At 36.5% G+C, this 21,489-nt stretch overlaps 1 protein-coding gene across 1 annotated transcript in view; it reads right to left on the bottom strand.

Moving 5' to 3' along the window:
• Positions 1 to 8,671, bottom strand: part of LOC126458044 (rho GDP-dissociation inhibitor 1) — a 29,525-nt gene extending 20,854 nt beyond the window's left edge. The window contains exons 1-4 of the mRNA XM_050094838.1: positions 8,536 to 8,671; positions 8,049 to 8,254; positions 7,854 to 7,963; positions 7,662 to 7,776 (exon numbers count right to left, since the gene is read on the bottom strand). Of these exons, the coding sequence (XP_049950795.1) occupies positions 7,662 to 7,776; positions 7,854 to 7,963; positions 8,049 to 8,241 (418 nt within the window). The 5' untranslated portion in view covers positions 8,242 to 8,254; positions 8,536 to 8,671. The remainder of the gene's footprint in view (positions 1 to 7,661; positions 7,777 to 7,853; positions 7,964 to 8,048; positions 8,255 to 8,535) is intronic.
• Between the last annotated feature and the right edge of the window lie 12,818 nt (positions 8,672 to 21,489).

Here is a 21,489-nt window from a genome sequence, read left to right on the forward strand (position 1 = left end):
ACTCAGATTTAAATAATAATGCTGGTCAATGTTTTTAGAACTTTTGACATGTAATATCAAGTGATATTTTCCGAACAGGAAGTAGCGAGTCTTAAGGCTGCACCTCAAAATGCCACTTAGCTCTAGGCGGCAGACATTTGCAGAGTAAGGCTTCCTCAGAGTACAGCTCTTATGGGCGCCATGAAGGCTCTGGTGTTTCAGCCTAATGTTGTCCTAGCAATCTGCACAAAATTTTCAGAGCTGCTGGAAGTTAACTAAGTCCCTGTCTCCGTATATCTATTATGCTTTGATGTTTCATTAAGCTAACGTTTAGTATTACAGTTTTGATACTGTTTTAGAGTTTTTTTGTTTCCGCCATTGACTTTTATGTCCACTGTCTAAATAAGTTTGCAAATGTCTCACCAGAGTGGACTAGAGTATGGTAATATACGTATAGAGAACAGTAATGTAAGTACCACCACCTAGATGGAGTTTCACGAATGATCAGAGAAAAAAAAAAAAAAAAAAACATGCAAAGTATGTCCTGTTACTTTAGTTTCCTTACTTGCTGACTGCAGGTAATGTTCTTTATTAGCAAATTTCTTTTGTGAGTGTATTATTCATCAGCAAGTTAATTTCTTGCGAATCACAGCAGCATACCATGAGATTGGAAACAATACAAATTGAGTGTGGAATTTGTCAGGTAAAATTATGGAACATGCAGTTAGGACGAAAGCGAAGGAACTTGGTGCACCCAGACCACATGTAAGCAAATCCAGAACAAAAACATTTTTAATCCAGGCAAGGGTACACATGCTATTTTAACAGAGCGATGTACAATGCAGCTGAGTGGTTGTGTGTGCTATATCACTTAAAACGAATATTTTTGTATTACACAAGTATAAATATGACAAATACACAGTGTAATTTACCATGTAGGTTGCTTGGGTTGTTTATGTCAGCCAATCACAGCACAAGATCAGTGACGTCATGAAAACATCACAGTTTGACATAACACGCCACAGTTTGAGCACACATAACATTAAATGTCTCAAGTTTACAAAAGAAAATACCAGACACATTAAACATGCAGTAAGGCTAACATACACCACATTAAACATCTCTCCAAAACTCATCTTTTGGTATGATTTGTTGGGGTAAACTTGCAGGAAATGTGAATTGGGGGATAAATAAACTACCTATAGATTTTATCTTGGAGTTATCTTTTCATATTATTTAGCAGTGGATTATAAAACGGAAAGAAGGTACAGTTTGTAAACATTTAGCAGAACTGTGATATTGCCCCCCCCCCCCCCCAATCTTGGCTGTGGTGACAGACTGATCTGTAGCGAGGTCTAGGTCTAGGTCAGTTCCTATCGATAAATGTCTCAGCCTTCCCCACTATGAAAACCAAGAGTTGTACATGGTACTGGGCAATGATCTCCTTTAACACATTGACTGCCATGCGAGTTAAATATAACTCACAGGAAGTATTATCTTCGGGCCATGTGAAGTAAATACAACTCACAGACATTTTTCCAATTAAAGCTCTGTGGTGCAGTTGTAACTCACAGGAGCATGCCATGACTGTGTTATAGTACGTTATGGTGCCAGTAACAAATCATGTTCGTGGTCTACGGTTCTCAAGAGCTCAAGAGTAATTATTGACATTTGAATTCGTGAGTAACTCATATGGCTCAGTCATATTGAACTTTTCTTCTTTTTATTATTTATTTAGTTACTTACACAGTAGATTGCAAATCACATACAGTTTTATTAACATTCCTCAACTCTAATTGCAACAATGAAACTGAAAAATTTGGGTCATTCCACTTTGTTTCTCTAATACCTGCATGCACTGTGCTTTATGAAAAACCACTCTACACTAAAATATGAGTCACAATTCTTACATTTCCATGCAGTTTGCATTTCTTGACAACTTGCCCTTGTCCAAATTCATTCTTCATTTTTTCGTAGCACATTGTACACCTACGTCTTGCTGCTCCCATGTCCACAAGGGCACAATCTGCAGGTAATGCGGTGGCTTTGGTGAGAGATGTCGGCATCTTCTGTATGTAGTAGTCCCAAAGTCACTTCCTCTGAATTCTGATTGAGATCTTCTTGTTGTTGATGTGTTGGTAAATCACATGAGTAATTTACCAGTGCTGATCCTGTCAGCAATTCAATTGCAAGCTTCCTGTACCATTTCATACCCCGCCTTAGACAATGTGAGTATGACTTCATTTGGTCAGAAAGAGCTATAATAGACTGACTGATTATAGTTAATTATCATTGTTGGTTTTTTCTTTGTGCCCTTCCTGGTTTGAACTTTTGTTTCTTCTTCTCCATGAACAGCACTCAGCATCAGAACATCCCTCGGGCCTTTCCATGTCAGTACTACTACACCTGTGGTACTTTCCTTTGCTTTGTGTTCCCCTTCTTCAGTTTTGCCTGTACAACATCTTGAAGATTCAGTTTTCTGTTTAAGAAAACCAACTAAATGTGTTGACTGTTCAAGAAGCTGGTGTGCTAGATGAACACTTGTGTAAAAATTGCCTGTCTATAAGATTCCATCCTCATTTTGTAACCCACTCATAAGGCTCACAATAGAAGTGGCAGAAGAAACACCAGGATTCACATTCTTCCCACAAAATGAATCTTCATAGTACACGTGTAGCCACCCTTTAGACAAAGTTTGAACAATTTAATTACAAATTTATGGCACTTATTCTTTATATACTGAATGAAACTTTCTCAAAATGGCACACGTGTTTCGTCAATGCAAACATCTTTCTGCGGAACAACTGCACTTTGAAATCTCTGCAGTAATTTATCAATAAGAGGTTGAATTTTGAATAAGCGGTGTCCCGGTGGGCACTGGTTGTTATTGGAAAAATGCCACATACGTAAAAGCAGTTCAAAACGATTGCATGACATAACATTTTTTACATTGTTGTGATAGAGCATATTTCTTGACCAATAATTTTGAATCCTCAGTTTTACATTTAGTAACATCCATAACAAAAATCCCAAAAATTGTTCAATTTCAGTTTTGCTGACATCAGTCCACTTTTTCAGTCGTGAATTAACAGTTACTGAATGACTTTCTAAGACTTGTTTTGCGTAAAAATTAGTTTGTTGTGTCACATATTCTAAAATTTCATCAGTTACAAAATATCTGAAGAAATCATATGGTGTCTTGCCTTTGAGAGTTCGTGCAACAGAAGCATTTACACCAGAACTGGAATGAATAAATGTAAAGCTTTTTAATATTTTTGCCCCATAACTGGCCCCCAGACAATCTCATTGGAGTTTGTTCTAAATGTGTCATCTTCATCTTCAGAACTTTCTGATATTACACTTAGGCCCTACTTCAACTGAACCTGAATCAACTGCAGTAGTTACGGCACTAACAAGGTTCGAGGTGCTTTGTTGCCTGCTTTTTACAGCTCGTTATTTGACTGAATGTGGACATAAAACTCTTCTTCCTACCTTCACTGATGTGATTCCATCATCAGACCTTCTGGTTTCACTTCTAGTCTCTTCTCTTAAAAATTTGTCTGAGCTGTCACCAAATAAAGACACAGAATCTTCTTCACTTATGTCCATAACTTCATCAAAAAAGCTGCTGTACATGCCTTTGTTCATTTTCATAACTTCTACGAGACATTTTCTTCTGCCACAATATTACTTTGTTACAGAGCAAACAACACTGGATAAAGACTGTAGCAACAATGCAGAAAAGCAATAGTGGAACTGCACACAAACAATGCTGTGGAATGAAAAACTGACAGGAGTACAAACCTAAAATTATTAGTGATACAGTAAATGACACACCTGGTACCTTTACTCTGGGGCCATGTGAATTGTATGTAACTCACACAAAAAATTTAAAAAGGTACTAAAATGGCATATTTTCACTTTATTTGCACTTAACAAGTTTGCTTGGAGCAAACTAAAGCAGGATATTGAGAAAAAGTAAATGGCCCCAAGGGGTCAGTAACCCAACTATACCATGGCAGTCAATGTGTTAAAAAACTGTGTATCCATCTGAATGATAAATCACTAGATCAGTACAAATTAATTTGTGAGTAGCAGAAACAAACATCAAAAAATTCAAATTCCCCGGTCCTCTGTAATTCTACGTTTGATAAAATTAAGCCTGTGAAATTACACCTTGACACTTTATGCTCAAGCAAAAACAGCCGACATCAAAACAGCAAATGGAATTTTCTGAAAGATAACCAATTTACTTGATACAATTTCAGATTGCACTGTCTTTTCACACAGTTACACCTGTGTAAATGAAAGACTCTTGACTGACAGGTCACTGGAATTTTCATTGTATTCTTGTCCAGGTACACAGTGTGGGTTATGTTTATGTTAACAGTTTATTACATACTGTCTTCAAATAAAGTCAACCTCTACAACTGTAAGGATGATTGCAAGAAAGAACACCCATGTCTGTCAATGCTTATTATTATTGCATTAAAAATGTGTGTTTTATTCACAAATGTAACAGGCTATTTTTAAGAGCACAAACTTTAATTGTTACAAGGAGACTATCAGCACAACTAATGTATCACCAACATTATGATTGTTTTGACTGCTTCACCTCATTCAGGAGGTGTGTACACCAAGTGGCCTTCTCACTGAATCTAGGACTTCAGCATGCCACCAGCCATGACTGTCCAATGCCACTGCCCTCATGACAAATTAGCAATGCTAGCCTGATTACTTCCTTTGTCTGTTTAATGGCATCAACATCTAGTTTATTCTGATTTTTTTCCCCATAATCTGTGAACTTTGCTTGTCATGCTAGCGCAATCAAAATTTGATGAACTCTTAGCTTACTCCAGATTCTTCCTTGATGGTTGTGCAGAACAGAATGCTGACTTTTCCTGTAGTTCTTAATATGGTTCACAAATCTCTTCACATTACTGTCCACCTGCTTAGCTGAGTGGTAACATGCTTGCCTCCCACGCAGCGGGCCTGAGTTGGAGATTTTCTCTGCTCATGGACTGGGTGTTGTGTTGTTATCATTTCATCCTTATCGCCAGCACACGAGTCGCCCAATGTGGCGTCAACTGAAATAAGACTTGCACTCTGTGGCCGAACTTCCATGGATGGGGCCTCTTGGCCAGCAATACCACAAGCTCATTTCATTTTGTTCACATTACTGTACTACTTCTGTATTATCCATAAAAACATTAAGGTAACTCAGTAACAATTATATTACACTTAGAACTACACTTAAAAGCAAGTTTCTAAAATTTGAAACTGCTAACCATATTTCACTCTCACAAATTGTTTAGAGGCGAGCATTAACAGGAATTTTCATGAAGTATAAGATCTTTAAATAATGTACTTCATGTATAAATGATTTTTTTTTACTTCCAGTTAAATGTGAAGTTTTTACACAAGTACAGAGCATGGCACTTTTTAGAATGATAATTCAGCCACTGCAGTAACAGATTTGAAAATTAATACACCGCACAACCCAACTTTAATGTAATTTTAACAAAGATCATCAACGGAACTGTGCATTAACCTCAGTGATGCCAACACACCTGTGAAAAACTACTTGCAGAAGCCTCTTAAGTCTACAATACTAAAATAGTAACCTATTCAAGCTGGTGATAATTAAGCAGTGTCACTCACAAATAATATTAGTGTGAGACAGTAAGATTATTGCATCCTAAATCAGCACACGAATTCTGCTAAAGTTTAAGTTAAGTGAGAGCCCATTATTTACTGACTGTTTCTTTCCATACATTACAAATGTGAACATATTGTAAAAGATAATACATAACTCAACTAATGCAACTAACAATGTGAAACACATACTGTAACAATATGGTTTCTCTTGCTTGTGATGTGTATTGCCAATCTTCAATTTTGAAGTGACAGAAATTTAAATATTTTCAAGTAATTCTGAAAATGACCTGTTTACTACAAATGCACATTTAAGAAAAATATTGACTTCACTGTAATACACATTTCTACACAAATTCTCTTTCCTCGATTTTCTATACGCTTCGGAAATTCCTGTACAGATACACAGTGCAACCAGTTGCCATTAATCAAAGAAACTGAATTAGAAAAATGCTGTACAAAATTTTGAATAGGTTTTCACAGAAAAAACTATTAAGGATTAAGAAAAATGTGCACGAGAATATGTAAGAAGATAATGTGATAACTGCTAAGTTTCATACCATTTTAAGGTAGCCAAGAGCATTCATGTGATTAACCAACATGGGAACAGGCAATAACTGTCACGAAAAACATGAGCATAAAACTATAAATATATCCCACAATTCATGCATGTGACGCTATATGATCCTGTAATAGGGAGGGCAAGTATCCAGAAAAATTATGTTACACAATTTGAAGGATACAAACACATCAAAGCACCTTTATCATTAATTGAAATTAATATCAACGTCCGAAGGGTGATCTTGTCGTATTACTGCCATTCAGCAGGGAAACCCAAAAGGATTTCAGTAAAATACTTGAGTTAACTGGATAGTAATGAATACAAAATATCTTCTGCATTTTCTTTTTAAAAAAAGGCATTTAAATGAATGTCGAAACACTGATATTCAGACTATTAGCTGCGACACCCAAAAAAATCTCTGAAGATTTGTAAATTTAGAAAGTGGTTCTATTTCTCCAATATGAATCACTTTTCATTATTTAGCAAAAAATTTACAGAAACTGGATACATCCACACCATTGCTTCATTCCTGAAAATAGGTGCAGTATTTTACACATTTTAGTCATAAAATATAAGAACAGGCCTTAAAAGTAATGTTCTGTAGCCAACACAGGGCTGAGCATCACACTAAGCCACATGAAGGCAAAGGTCATCAAATTCTTAAGGACTGCATAAGCAAACAAAAACTCTAAAATTCTGAGGTAAACTAAGTTATCAGGGAATAAGATGTGAGAAAACTACTTACCAAAAAACATGTTCAGAAGATTTATTTTCCTTAAAATATGAATTTAAAATTTAATTTCCATAAAAAAAATTTAAAAAAAAAATCAGGATTTCAAAGTACCTTTCAAAATTACACATTCATAGCTGCTGTCCTATAAGCTGTTCAATACCACATGCATGAGATAAAAGAGTTTGAAACAGAATGCATTGTCAACCAGCAGCATGCAGCTCAGTGACTTAACTGTGCTTTATTCACTAAAAATACACTTTTTTAATGATAATCAGACGACAAGAACAGTGCATCTACAAAAGATCCACACACCCATAAAAAAACTTGTCCGTCACAAAATTAAATGTCAAAGGGCACGCTCACTGGCTGTTGACAAAACTCTAGCTTTCACCTCCAATACGTATCACTGATATTAATCTCTTGGCATCACACTGCTATGCACACAATACTTATGGACCTACTGCACAGACAGGAAATATATTCAGATAATTTCTAACTTTGACAATTTTCAGCACCTTCCCTCTCCACAAAGAGTTCATTAATATAAAAACGAATATTAATACATGTGGATTTATTTCACCACTAAATCGTTTAAATTACCATAAAATTTAAATTTACTATGAACACAAAGAATTTGAGTATAAAATGTGACGGTATGTCCATACCGTACCTGTTTCCAAAATGATATGTTAAAAATTAATAGCAATCCCTACATCATTTTAATTGACTTACCAGGAACACCAAGTCTGTATGTTTTCTGAACATATTTCAGCCCATGTACAATTTCTCTCTGCACAATAAAGTCTATACGTATTCTGTATGATACACCCTCTTTGATCACAAAGACCTGCAATGATTAAAAGATTAGGTTTATTTACTTTAACTACAGTACAGTGACATTATGTGATACAAGTGATATAATACCTGTTTTTTTAGCTGAGTGAGATCTCCAGTTAAATCAAGTTCAACATCCGGCCTGTCAGTTACACACAGAACAAGCTTTTTCACGATTACTTTTCTAGGGTCATCCGGATCTGTAAGGAATCAAAGTATATCAGTTAACTGTAATAGAAAAAATAATATGCAAATTCTCATGCGACTAACTAGGTAGTAACTTACCAACAATAATTTTGCCTTCCTTCGCTTCTCCCAAAAGCGCTTCCTTATATTTTCTGAGACTTTCATCCTCTTTATCGGCTTCCAGGAGTTCTTCTATTGTCTTCTCTGGGGGAGGTTTATAATTTGTATCAATTTCATCTTCGGGTGTATTTATATGAAGATCTTCAATTCCTTCTGCTGCCGTATCGGCCATATTCAGCTAAACACTGCAAATAAATGACTCTCAGATTTTCAGTAAAATTTCTGTGCGACTTCTGAACAAAAACCTCTCGCTTGGAATCCTTTGCAACTATAAACATCAAATCTATGAGACCCTGTCAAATGACTTTCTGATGTTACTCATGGGTACTTCAGAGACATAAACGTGAATGGAAACACTTCAGTTGCATCGACCGGTCACTATACAAGATCGTACGTCCTGCTACCAAACTGTGATGGAAAAATTGCAATGTACACAATTAAAACTACTTCTCTGTTTTATACATACCTCAATAACCCAAGAGTAACAGTACCAAATCAACAAACCAAATCTGGAAACCACCAAACTGACTCCACCTAGTTACAAAGCAATTCGCGTGAAAGATGATACATCCAATGGATCTGGCATTTCTACAAACGTGACTACTCTGACATCCGCACCTTCAATCAAGAACGCCAGACCCCACGATAACGGCGCAAAACCCAGCAGCACCAGCAATTTCACCACTAATAATTTCGAATGTAGAATAAGAATAATGAGTTGATCAACCGAAATTTAGACGATCACTGAGGTTTTCTGCATAAAAGCATATTACACCAGCCCCCCTGATTTGCAGGAGGTCTTGATTTTCGCATGAAATAAAAATAAACATAGATCAGATTTGAAAAAGCATTAAGTACAGGTATAGAAACCAAACTATACAAGTTTACCACGAAATCTGAGAGCATGCGTAATTATTTGAGAATTCAGTGAGGCACCTCCTAAATCATTACTATTTCTTCTGTATAGACTTCCCGAAATTATTTCGATTTGGGTACACGCCATCCAGTCGGTAGCATATTACGTAAGTTGTGTACCTGATGAATAAAAATACATTTGTGGAGGTAAACACAAAGCTCATAATAGATAGTAACAGATCATAATTATTAACACACAGTACTATGGTTTTAAACACAGGTATATTTGATATGATTTGCTTCTGTTTTTATTTAGTCCTGTTAAATTACTATCTGTATAGATTGTACTTAATGTAGGACAAGTCAATGAATACCACACATTTCAAGTAACTTCCATGACATGAATTTGACCCTCACTACCCCAGCAGAAATAATGTCCATCATAAAATCTTTAAAATCAAAAACGTCTAGTGGGTATGATGAAATATCAACAAAGTTAATTAAAGAATGTGATTCTGAGCTAAGTAACACATAAAGCTATCTGTGTAACTAGTCGTTTATCAGGAGAATATTTCCTGAATTGTTGAAATATGCTGAAGTTGAGCCACTGTTTAAGAAGGGAGATAAAGAAATAGCATCAAATTTTTGTCCAATTTCACTGTCGCCAGCATTCTCAAAAATTTTCGAAAAAGTAATGTAAAATTGACTTTATAACCATCTTACCTCAAATAACATATTGTCAGAGTCGCAGTTCGGATTTCTAAAGGGTTCTGATATTGAGAAGGCTATCTACACTTACAGTGAAAATGTGCTTAATTCATTAGACAAAAAATTGCAGGCAACTGGTATATTCTGTGATCTGTCAAAGGCATTTGACTCTGTAAATGACAATATCCTTTTAAATAAATTAGAATATTATAGTGTAACAGCAAATGCTGCAAAATGGTTCAAATCTTATATCACTGGCAGGAAGCAAAGAGTGTTATTAGGAAAGAGACATGTATCAAGCTATCAGGCATCATCCAACTGGGAACTAATTACATGTGGGGTCCCACAAGGTTCCATTTCGGGGCCCTTACTTATTCTTGTGTATATCAATGACCTTTCATCAGTAATATTATCAGATGCCAAGTTCGTTTTGTTTGCCGATGATACAAACATTGCAATAAATAGCAAATCAAGTGTAGTCTTAGAAAGATCAGCTAATGAAATATTTGTGGACATTAATCACTGGTTCCTAGCCAATTCTTAGGTTACTAAACTTGGAAAAAACACACTACATGCAATTCAGAACTTGTAATGGGTGTCCCACGAGTATATGCCTAACATACGATGACAAGCAGATAGAAGAAGTGGAGAGTGTTAAATTCTTGGAATTACAGCTTGATAATAAATTCAACTGGAAGGAGCACACCACAGAACTGCTGAAGTGTCTTAATAAATCTCTATTTGCGATGCGAATTGTGTCAGACATAGGGGATATAAAAATGAAAAAAGCTGGCATACTATGCTTACTTTCATTCCATAATGTCATATGGGATTATTTTATGGGGTAATTCATCAAGCCAATCTAAAGTTTTCCAGGCACAAAAACGTGCAGTAAGAGTTATATGTGGTGTGAACTCAAGAACATCGTGCAGAAGCCTGTTTAGGGGACTAGGGATACTAACTACTGCTTCCCAATATATTTATTCCTTAATGAAATTTGTCATTAAAAATATATCACTTTTTCAAACCAACATCTCAATTCATGGAATCAATACTAGAAATTAGAATAATCTTCACAAGGATTTAAAGTCACTTAGTCTTGTGCAAAAAGGTGTGCATTATTCAGGAACACACATTTTCAGCAGCCATTAAAAGTTTAACAACCTATGAAATTGAGTTTAAGAGAAGCCTAAAGGATTTATTGTTGGCCAACTCCATCTACTCCATTGCTGAATTTCTCAGTAAAACCAACTGATTTGTGTGTATAAGTACAATATAACTTGTGCACAATTTCAGTGCAGTAATGTCTTCATTGGAAATGTGTGTGTGTGTGTGTGTGTGTGTGTGTGTGTGTGTGTATGTGTGTGTGAGTACAATCTAACTTCTGCACCATTTCAGTGCAGTAATGTGTTCATTGTAAATAAGTATTATAGTAGTTGTATTACACATTTATTACCTTATAAATAAATTCAAACATTTTTTATTTTAAATTCAGTATTTGTAAAATGACCCTTTCATATAGTGTTCATTAAAAATGATGATCATTCCACTTGGGACCTGTGGAATGGTACATTAGCTTATTTGTTTAAGTTGTAAATATTTGTCATGTATTGTTGTTTATCTGACATGTTCTGCATCCTGGAGGACCTTCTCACTACGGATCAATTGGAATGAAAGTAAATCTAATCTAATCTAATCTTACAAAACTAGAATGTTGGGATCTGTGGACTTGCCTTCAAATGGTTCAAGTCTTATCTCTCTGATAGACAACAGAAAGTACAAGTATGTCATGATGGCAAAGAGTATGTTTCAGATTTCAAAGAAACCAGCTGTGGAGTGCCCCAGGGTTCCGTGTTAGGCCCTCTGTTGTTCTTGGTGTACATAAACGATTTGCCAAACCATCTGACAGTTGCAGAAATGGTGATGTTCGCTGATGACACTAGCATTTTTATAAAAGGATACACTGAGGATGATCTACAGCGGAGTGATTCTAGGACAATAAATGAGAAAGGAAAATGGTTTAGTGATAATGCTTTGATCATAAATAAGAATAAAACGGTATTGACTACTTTCAGTAATATTAAAAGTAAAGCTAGAAGAAGAGTAAAAGCTGAGTTAGAGAACTATGTCATTGCAGAAGCTCCATACACAAAATTCCTCGGTATATGGATGCACACTTGAGATGGGAAAAGGATCTAGTAGTTTTGAGTAAAAGATTAAGTAAATGCTGCTATGTGCTAAAAAAGCTTCGGGAATGCTGCAACACTGAATCATTGGTGTGTGCCTATTATGCTTACATGAACAATTTGCTTAGATATGGTGTGATCTTCTGGGGAAATATAGGTACAATAAAATAAGCTTTCAAACTTCAAAAAAGGCTTATTAGAATAATGAAAGGGGTTCCCTGCAGAGTGTCATACAGGGAAATATTTAAAGAATTTAAAATAATGACTCTTCCTAGCTTATGCATCTATGAATGTGTATGCTTTCTGAAAACTCACCAGGAATTTTCAGCATTAAATAATCAGGTTCATAACCATGAAACAAGGAAGAGGGATGATTTTCACAGAGACACCCACAAAGGAGCACTCCACCAAAAAAGTGTAAACTACCAGCCCAAAACACTTTTTAGTGCACTGGCTTCCACAATAAAGGAAATTAAAGAATTTCATAAATTCAAAGTAGTTCTTAAACAATTTTTACCAACACATTGTTTTTATGGCATTGAAGAATATCTGAATATGGAAAAGTAATATTATTTATATATAGTGATATAAAATATTTGTATTTATTATCCAAGTTTTGGAAACAAATTAAAGATAAGAAACTACATTGTAATTGACTACATCCATACAATGTATATTGTTAATGGATGAATAAAGAGATTTATTGATTGGTGAAAGGAAGAACTTGGCGTAGGTTCAAGCTGGGGACAGTAAGTATTTTTATTTGAAAATTTTTTTTGCAACAAGTTGTATTTTGTAGAACAAAAATACATCTTAATACATTTTTCTGTCATAGGAAGACATTCTTAGCTCCAGCAGAATTTACTCAGAGTATAAGCCAATAATTTATGTGTGTCTGGAAAATTGCATAACAGTCGATCAGCATGAGGCCTTGATTGACATAGCTTTCTAATTTTCTTATCAGATAAACTTCTCTAGATGTCTTAAACAAACTTTTTCTGTATGGGTATTCCAATATAACTTATTGTCTAGACAGATGCTTAACATTTTCACTGACCTATTCTTAAGATTGTGGGGTGCACTCAGCCTCGTTATGCCAACTGAGGAGCTACTCGACCGAATAGTAAGGGCTCTGGTCAAAGAAAACCTTCGTAACGATCGGGGGAGCGGTGTGCTGACCATACACCCCTCCTATCCGCATCCTCAGCTGAGGATGACACAGTGGTCAGATGGTTCCGATGGGCCCCTTGTGGCCTGAAGACGGAGTGCATTCTTAAGAATATGCAGGTCAGTATCAAGACTCCTCAGGGAGAAAATATGTGTTATGTTCTATTTTCATTTCTTGTCAATCTATTATCCTCAAACCACTGAGCTGCCTCTTTCATCAAGACGTTATTCATATGTGCTGTGACCTTTTCATCTGTATGAGATGTAATGAAAGTGGTGTTATCTGCTTACATCACTGCTTTACATGGCACAAACTTGGTAAATCATTTACATATATAAAGAACAGGTAAGGCCCAGCACAGAATCTTGTGGAACTCCATACCTTACATTCAAAAAATAATAATTTTGGTTAGATTTATTATCACCATTTGTTTTCTGGTGCCTAAATATGATTTCAGTAGGGTTAGTTATTGCATTTTTTCTGTAATGTTCAATATTGTTTATTAAGACTGTTTGCAAAACACTGTCAAAGGACTTTCTAAGATCCATTAGAGTGGCATGGGTGTGTTGCCTATTTTCAAACCCATTTAAGGCACATGACATAACATCTTGAAATGCCTTAATTATAGATAGTCCATTTTGAAAACCATATTGAGCCTTCTTTAAAAAAAGAGTAATTCAGTAGGTTTTCTATTAGATCAACATCTACATAAATATTCCGCAAGCCACCGTGCGGTGCGTGGCGGAGGGTACCCTTACCACTTCTTGTTATTCCGTTTCCCATTTCACTCGCAAAAAGAGCGAGGAAAAAACGGCTATCTATATGCCTCTGTATGAGCCTTAATTTCTCGTATCTTATCTTCGAGGTCCTTATGCACTACGTGTGTTAGCGGCAGCAATATCGTTCGACAGCTAGCTTCAAATGCCAATTCTCTAAATTTTCTCAATAGTGTTTCTCGAAAAGAACATCGCCTCCCCTCCAGGGATTCCAATTTGAGTTCCTAAAGCATCTCTGTAACATTTATGTGTTGTCTGAACCTACCGGTAATAAACCTAGCAGCCCACCTCTAAATTACTTTGATTTCTTCCTTCAATCTCACCTGGTTCTTATCCCAAATACTCGAGCAGCACTCAAGAATAGGTCGCATCATAGTCCTATTTCCAGTCTTCTTTACAGGTGAACCACCATTTCCTTAAAGTCTCCCAATAAACCGAAGTCGACCAATTCTTCTCTCTACCACAGTTCTCGCATGCTTATTCCACCTCATATCGCTTTGCAATGCTACACCCAGATATTTAAACGACTTGATCATGTCAAGTGGGACACTAGACTGTATCTGATCATTACAGGTTTGATCTTCCTACTCATCTGCATTACCTTATATTTTCCACGTTTAGGGCTACCTGCCATTCATCACACCAACTCGAAACTTTGTCTTAAGTCTTCTTGTGTCTTCCTACAGCCACTCACATATGACACTTTACCGTAAAGCATGGCATCATCAGCAAATAACTGCAGGTTGCTGCCCAAACTGTCCACCAAATCGTTTATGTATGTAGAGAACAACAGCAGTCCCATCACACTTCCCTGGCGGTACTCCTGACGATACCCTTGTCTCTGATGAACTTTCGCCATCGCGGACAACAACTGGATGCTATTATTTAAGAAGTCTTCAAGCCACTCACGTATCTGTGAACTTATTTCACATACTCATACCTTCGTTAACAGCCTGCAGTGGGGCACCATGTCAAATGCTTCTACCTGTTGCCTTTCACCCATCGTTCACAGTGTATCGTGTGCGAAAAGGGCAAGCTGAGTTTCACATGAGTGATGCTTTCTAAAACCTTGGTGATTTGTGGACATAAGGTTGTCAGTCTCAAGCAAATGTATTATATTCGAACCGAAATTCTGCAGCAAACAGAAGTTAGTGATATTGGTTTGTAATTTTGTAGATCCATTCTTTTACCCTTCTTATAAACTGGAGTCACCTGCGCTTTTTTCCATTTGCTTGGAAGTTCGTGCTGGGCGAGGGGTTAACGGTAAATGCAAACTGGGTAAGGGGCCATTGCCATAGAGTACTCTTTGTAAGATCGAACTGGGATTCCACTTGGACCTGCTGATTTATTTGCTTTCAAATCTTTCAATTATTTATCTACACCAGGTATGGTTATTACTATTTCGTCCATACAGGAATCTCTCCAATGGTCAAATGACATTACGTTCGTACAATTCTCCTGTGGGAACGATTTGTTGAAAGTGAAATTTAAAACTTTGGCTTTGGTTTTGCTGTCTCCAATTGTCACACCAGACTGGTCAACAATGTAAGTCTTAGATCCCCTTAGCGATTTTACACACAACCAGTTTCTCTACCAGATCTTTTGCTGAGGTGTGACTGTGGTAGTTGTTATGTGCTTCACATATAGATCTTTTCACAGATGCACGAATTCCTACTAAACTTTACTTGTTGTCATTTGCATGTTCCCTTTTGAACCAAGAGTGCAACAGTCTCTGCTTCCCCATCATCATCTGAATTTTCTTATTAAACCATGGAGGGTCTTTTCCATAACTCATAACTCTAAAGATAATATTCACAATGCTTAAACTTTGTCTATAATTATTCTACATCCCTCTTACTGTAACTAAGTGATCCTGTGTCTAGCAGAAACACTCTCCTAGCTTTCTTAACTGATTTATTAACTTTCATAATCATAGTTGCTATAATGAGATCGTGATCGCTAATCTCCACTGACAATGTCGATAAGGTCTGGCCTATATGTCAATAGTTTTTGGTAGTATTGGTGTATTTCTGTCTCCTGATTTTTACAGACACAATATGGTCGTTAAATTCAAGCTGACTGGAAATAAACCTTTTTTGAACATGAAATTTATAAGGATACACGATGCCTGACTGATTGCATTTACTGTTTTTTAAGGATAAAATATAAATGTCCTCTGTTTTGGAGAGCTTGGCTTGGAGACAACGTTTATTATATCCTGAGGATAGGCAGATTTCCATCATCAAGTTTCTAAACCGGTGTTAGCTCCATCCTTCCAAGAAGCAAGCAAGAAGAAAGCCTTTTTTTTTTTAGCAATAATTAGTTCTTTCCTATGTATGTTTTTTAGTTTGTCGTGAGGAGGTTGAGAGTGGGTATATGTATGGGATTTTTCGTAATATATTCTTAGAAGGATCCTTAACCTACAGAGATGTGGTGTTTACCAGTTGATGGAAATTTTATTCTGCTTCTTAAAATGTAACCAATTCGATTTTGTTTTTGAGTGGGCTACACTCTTTAAAGATATTCACAATAGTGCTCCAGTAAGTGAGTCAATCTGCATCACAATGGAATTTCAGTCTACATTAATAATTTTATTTTTCATATTTATCATGTTTGTATCGACTGTATTAATATCACCATGTAAGTAAAAACCATAAAAATTTCTCCATATGGTCCACTGTAACTTTTAACACAGTACTGAGAGAATGGTGTACAGAAACCACAATAATCAGGCATTCTGGATATTCGGAACAGCAACTGCAAACTCTCCCTCTTGAATTAAATGCTTAATGTTTATTTTCCTCAACTTAAATTTTACACAAGCTTTTACAAGTATACCTACACCCCCTTTCCTTATACTGTACCTAAAACAATCAGCTGCTATATTATAGCCTTCAGAAATGTACAGCTGGCTTTCATATTTTGTGAGCCAGTCCTCATTGAGACACACAAGATCACAATGTAACTCTTCTATAAACAGTTCTAATTTATGCAGTTTACTTTGTATTGAGTGTATATTTATGTGGAAGAAAGAAAGAAATTCAGTAGTTACCTTTGATCAATCTAACTCAGATTTTGTGTTACGTAGTAGCTGCTTAGGATCTTTGCTTTTACAATTATCTTGGTCACCTTTTGGATAGCTACTTTATTTCACATCGTAAGGTAGAGTTAGTGTTTTGTATATTAGCTGTATGCCCATAACAAATTGTATTGGCCATTTACATGTTCCCCTGATCTGACCATAGAAGTGATATGCTTGCAATATTTGCTTCTAATTTGGAGCTTAGCTAGCTTATAAGATCATTGATAATTTCCTGTTACCCAGTCTGTTGATATGAAAACTATGAGTAGTGAACTAGTCTCAGACTATGAGTGGTGAAGAAGTCTCTTTTATTACAGCTAATACAGGGACATTATTGTGCATCCAGAAAATATTGAACAAGCTTGAATTGGCTTTTCCAATCTCCACATTTACATACGACAAGTGAGAGAGGTCATATCTTTTTGGAAATATCGCGACTATTAGTTTTAAGTTTCTTAATCAGTGCACTTTTGCACACAGCAGAGTTTGCATGTTACAAGATTCAATGCAGTAAGTATCATTTGAACCAGCACTAATAACAACATTATCGTTTTTACGTTGTTCAGTTTTACACGTATTGATGTCTTATAAAACATTTTTTAGTTTGGCTCCACCTATTACAGTGGCAGCAACCTTGAAGCTCGTGCTTTTTTGCAGAATGTTTGAGACCCCTTTAACATGATTGTCATAGAATGCTCGTAGCTCCCTCATGAACTATACCTTGTGGAGGTGATGACCGATCTTTCAGAAATATTAAAGGAGTTGCTTTGTTGTGTGTGACCTTTGTTACTGCTACATGCATTGTTTGTTTTGGCTGTATTGTTAGTCTTTTGGACAGTGCTCTTCTGCCGCTGGGAGAAGCGCAATAATTTGCAATCGTAATATTTTTCGAAAACTTTCGGCATGCTATTTTTACTATGAGTCTCTTTTCATGTTCTTTTCTCTTCAGCGTTGTTGATCCGCCGTTTTTCGAGATCTGCGCTTTCAGCTTCATTTCTCTGACTGCTGAATCAGTAAGATCTAACACAGTTTTTGTGTGTACGGAATTTGTTTTGGATTTTCACAATTACACTCATTACAATTCTACCACAGCGCATACTTTTTATCCCTCTTCACTGAAGGATTCACTTTACCACAGCGAAAATGAAACTTCTTATTGCAGTGTTTACTTATGTTTCTGGTGTTCAATGTTTTGGAGCATTTATTGCACAGCTAAGTGGCAATAGCAGTGTTTTTGTGAAGTAGAGCGAATACGTTGCCGCTGTATACGCTCTGTTTCACATACTTAATTAACGTGTTAAGTTAAATTTTTGTTATTTATTTTTTCTGCTTTTCATATTCAACTTTTACGCTTGTAAACTCTTTTATTAACATCGATATGATCTGTTCAGAACTCTCTTTGGTCCTAAGTTTTATACCTAGTCTGTGGATGTCGCATTTGTCGTATATCCAATTTTTCTGGTTGGTGTTTCCACTAGCACAGCTATAGTGGAACAAAGTCTTGCACTTTACGCACATGATACCTTTAGCAGCATGCTTTTCACAGGAACAGACGTTGGAGTACACCTGCTGTTGTGGGTAGTTGTAAGACGACGTGGTTGCTGTGCAGAAGATTTTTTTGTTCGTCTCGAATTTATTTCGGCTGCCTTTGTTAAAATATTACACGAAAGACACACTGTCTCGCAGTATATATCAAATCTTTTGCAGCTGAGACACTTTTCCATAGAAACTGGCTAAAACTGAAGTCATCACGGGTACAGAACTTACACCCACTGCCATCTTGTAACATCTTTTTAAGTCTTCATTAGCCACATGTCTGGAACTGTACAAAAGTATAATACATGTACTGTATGGAAAGTGCTGCGCCAGTTCACATCAAATTATAAGTAACAGTATAACGTCTGGCAACTAGAGTCACTGCAATATACATATAGAATTCCGAAGAGCATCAGCTGAATTGGATTGGATTGTTTGGAGGGAAGAGACCAAACAGCACGGTCATCAGTCTCATTGGATTAGGGAAGGACGGGGAAGGAAGGCGGCCATGCCCTTTCAAGGGAACCATCCCAGCATTTGCCTGGAGTGATTTAGGGAAATCACAGAAAACCAGAATCAGGATGGCCAGACGATGGATTGAACCGTCGTCCTCCCAAATGCGAGTCCAGTGTGCTAACCACTGCACCACCTCGCTCGGTGGGCATTAGTTCTAAATTCTAAATTTTTATATTATCTAGGATACACTGAAGGTACATTGTAATGTAAGGTTTTATTTTCACTTATTTAATTGTCTAATAAGTCACACGTGCTGTAAATACATGTTTGTTTTACCGGCACGGTACTCAGTTTCATAACCGAACATTGTACTACCATGCTGAAGACTCATTACTCAGTGACAGTGCGAATAAGTACTCTGTTATATTTATATATAAGTTTAATAGGCGTCAAGAGTAGTTTTAAATCTCTAAACCACAAATAAAATTTCCATTTCGGAGTTGTGTTTGCACTCAAAGATAAAGGCTAAAAATTATTATCATTCACTCCATTAATATAGGGCTCTGATAACTTTTTAATCCATTTCGTCACTTCATATGATAGTGCATTACTCTGTTACAAATACGTGATTATAAGGAATTGCTGAATGTTAGAATGATATTCCTAACCACCATTCAAAAAACTTTTACCACTGTAGAAAGTATTTAGTTACTTAGTTGAACACTAAGTCCATTATTCTGGCATGACACTAACTGTCCACAGACATAAACAAACGATTCTAGATATGTACTGTTGAATGAACCAGAGCAGAACAAGAGCAGCTCCCTCTATCGGCAGTTGCTGAAGCTCATAGGAGGTGGAGGAAGCGACATTGCACAAGAAAGTAGAATGCCTTTGAACTTTTGTAATTTATGTGTAAGTCGGCATGACAGTGTGCAAGCAGAGTGTTTCCACAGGGATGTGAGTTTAACCCAAAGCTTCCTGGTAAGCTACGAGGCTTAATAGTGAGCTTAAGATGACATACATTTCTTCCTACGAAATTTTACTTGTTGCCGGTTGAAAGTCGCGTAAGTAGCACCTGCAACTTCGGCATATAGAAGTGCAATCCTGCATGTAAAGGTATTATTGAGGGGGATGTATATGTAAGTAAATCATGCCTGTAGAAACACAGCTTTACACCATTCCATGCAAGTACCAAATGCTCCAGATCAGAGCGGAGATAATTTGTTCTTCTCGTGTTATTGTCATGGTGTTGGCAGTTTCTCTTAGCCTGAACTGGATTATTAATGAGAAAAGAGATCAAGAAGTAGCCTGTATGACCGATATGTTCTGAGATACTGTTATCATTATACTGAGCTGTTTGAAAATGTTACAGCATGAAAATCAAGAAGGCAGACCACACATGATTTGTACTACTATTTTCTGGGCTGTGAAGTTTTTTTATGAGAGCCTGTTGCCCAGATTATTTTTTTGTAACACATTATTTATTTAAAAATATCCGAATGCTGATTTTGAGATGCTGCTGTCACCAGGATGGGAAATCACTCGTAGAGCAAACGTTGTCATCATTTTAGTGTCTGGAGGAAATGGTCCTAGTTCAGAAATTTAAAAGACCCTTTTTGCATTATTATTTTTTCGTTAAGCTCAACATTTATTCCTTCTGGGTCCTTGTGATCTATGTGGAAATGAATGAAACTATTCTTGTTTAGATTAATTGAATGGGAACTGATTGTGAACTAGGCCAGAACTTTTTCATGCATATGTTGTACTTGAGATACAAGTGTGCGATTTATGAGTGTACATGCCATGTTCCAGTACACATAGGCCTTTGATACATGGTTTGTTTGGATGAAGCAAAGTAGAATGCACTACTAAAGTGTACAGGTACACCCTTCTGTTTATTTTGTATATACGTAATTGAAATTCATATAAACATGATTAATCGAATTTGTGAATTTTTATTCAGTTGAGTTAACCGATCTTTCAGGTGTGGTGTGGGTTGCTGTGGACCTGGCTCTGGCGACTCAGTCCTCTCGGCCTGCCCTGCAAGGGACAGTGGGATGTAATATTTAATGTAAATAATGTAACAACATCAATGATTGTTTTTGTTTCGTTTTGAACTCTTTTTAAACTAGCTCTCTTCACATGCATGTCTCTGCCACCACGAATTTCATGGTTTTATATTGCGCCATGTACCTGATTATGTATGATTCTCTACTTCCTGTACAAGCTGTACTTAATGTTTGCTGATGTTACAAACCAGAACCAGTGCCAGTGGGTCTGGCTAGTACATCCATTACATGCGTTGAAATCATTTTGATATTTATTATGTAACAGGAAAGTTACTCAGTGATGAGGAAAAATATGAACATCTGACAGAATCTTTAGAACTACCTTGCCATTATGAATATCCAAAGCAGACAGAGGTTGAACAAAAAATGTTTTGATCTGATTGACTAAGGGAATACACTCTGCTAGTCTATAGGCAGCAACAGAATGGGGCAATTGTTTGCCTTGCACACTAATTTCTGTTCCAGACAGTGGAGGTAAGCATTCCGTCGCTCTAGGATCTTTAGTCACTCGTCCACTTTGCAAAAATATAAAAAAACTCTAGGAATCTTCAGAAACCATTCTGCTACCTATCACCGCAAAA

Source organism: Schistocerca serialis, chromosome 2, assembly GCF_023864345.2.
Source record: "Schistocerca serialis cubense isolate TAMUIC-IGC-003099 chromosome 2, iqSchSeri2.2, whole genome shotgun sequence".
NCBI lineage: Eukaryota > Metazoa > Arthropoda > Insecta > Orthoptera > Acrididae > Schistocerca > Schistocerca serialis.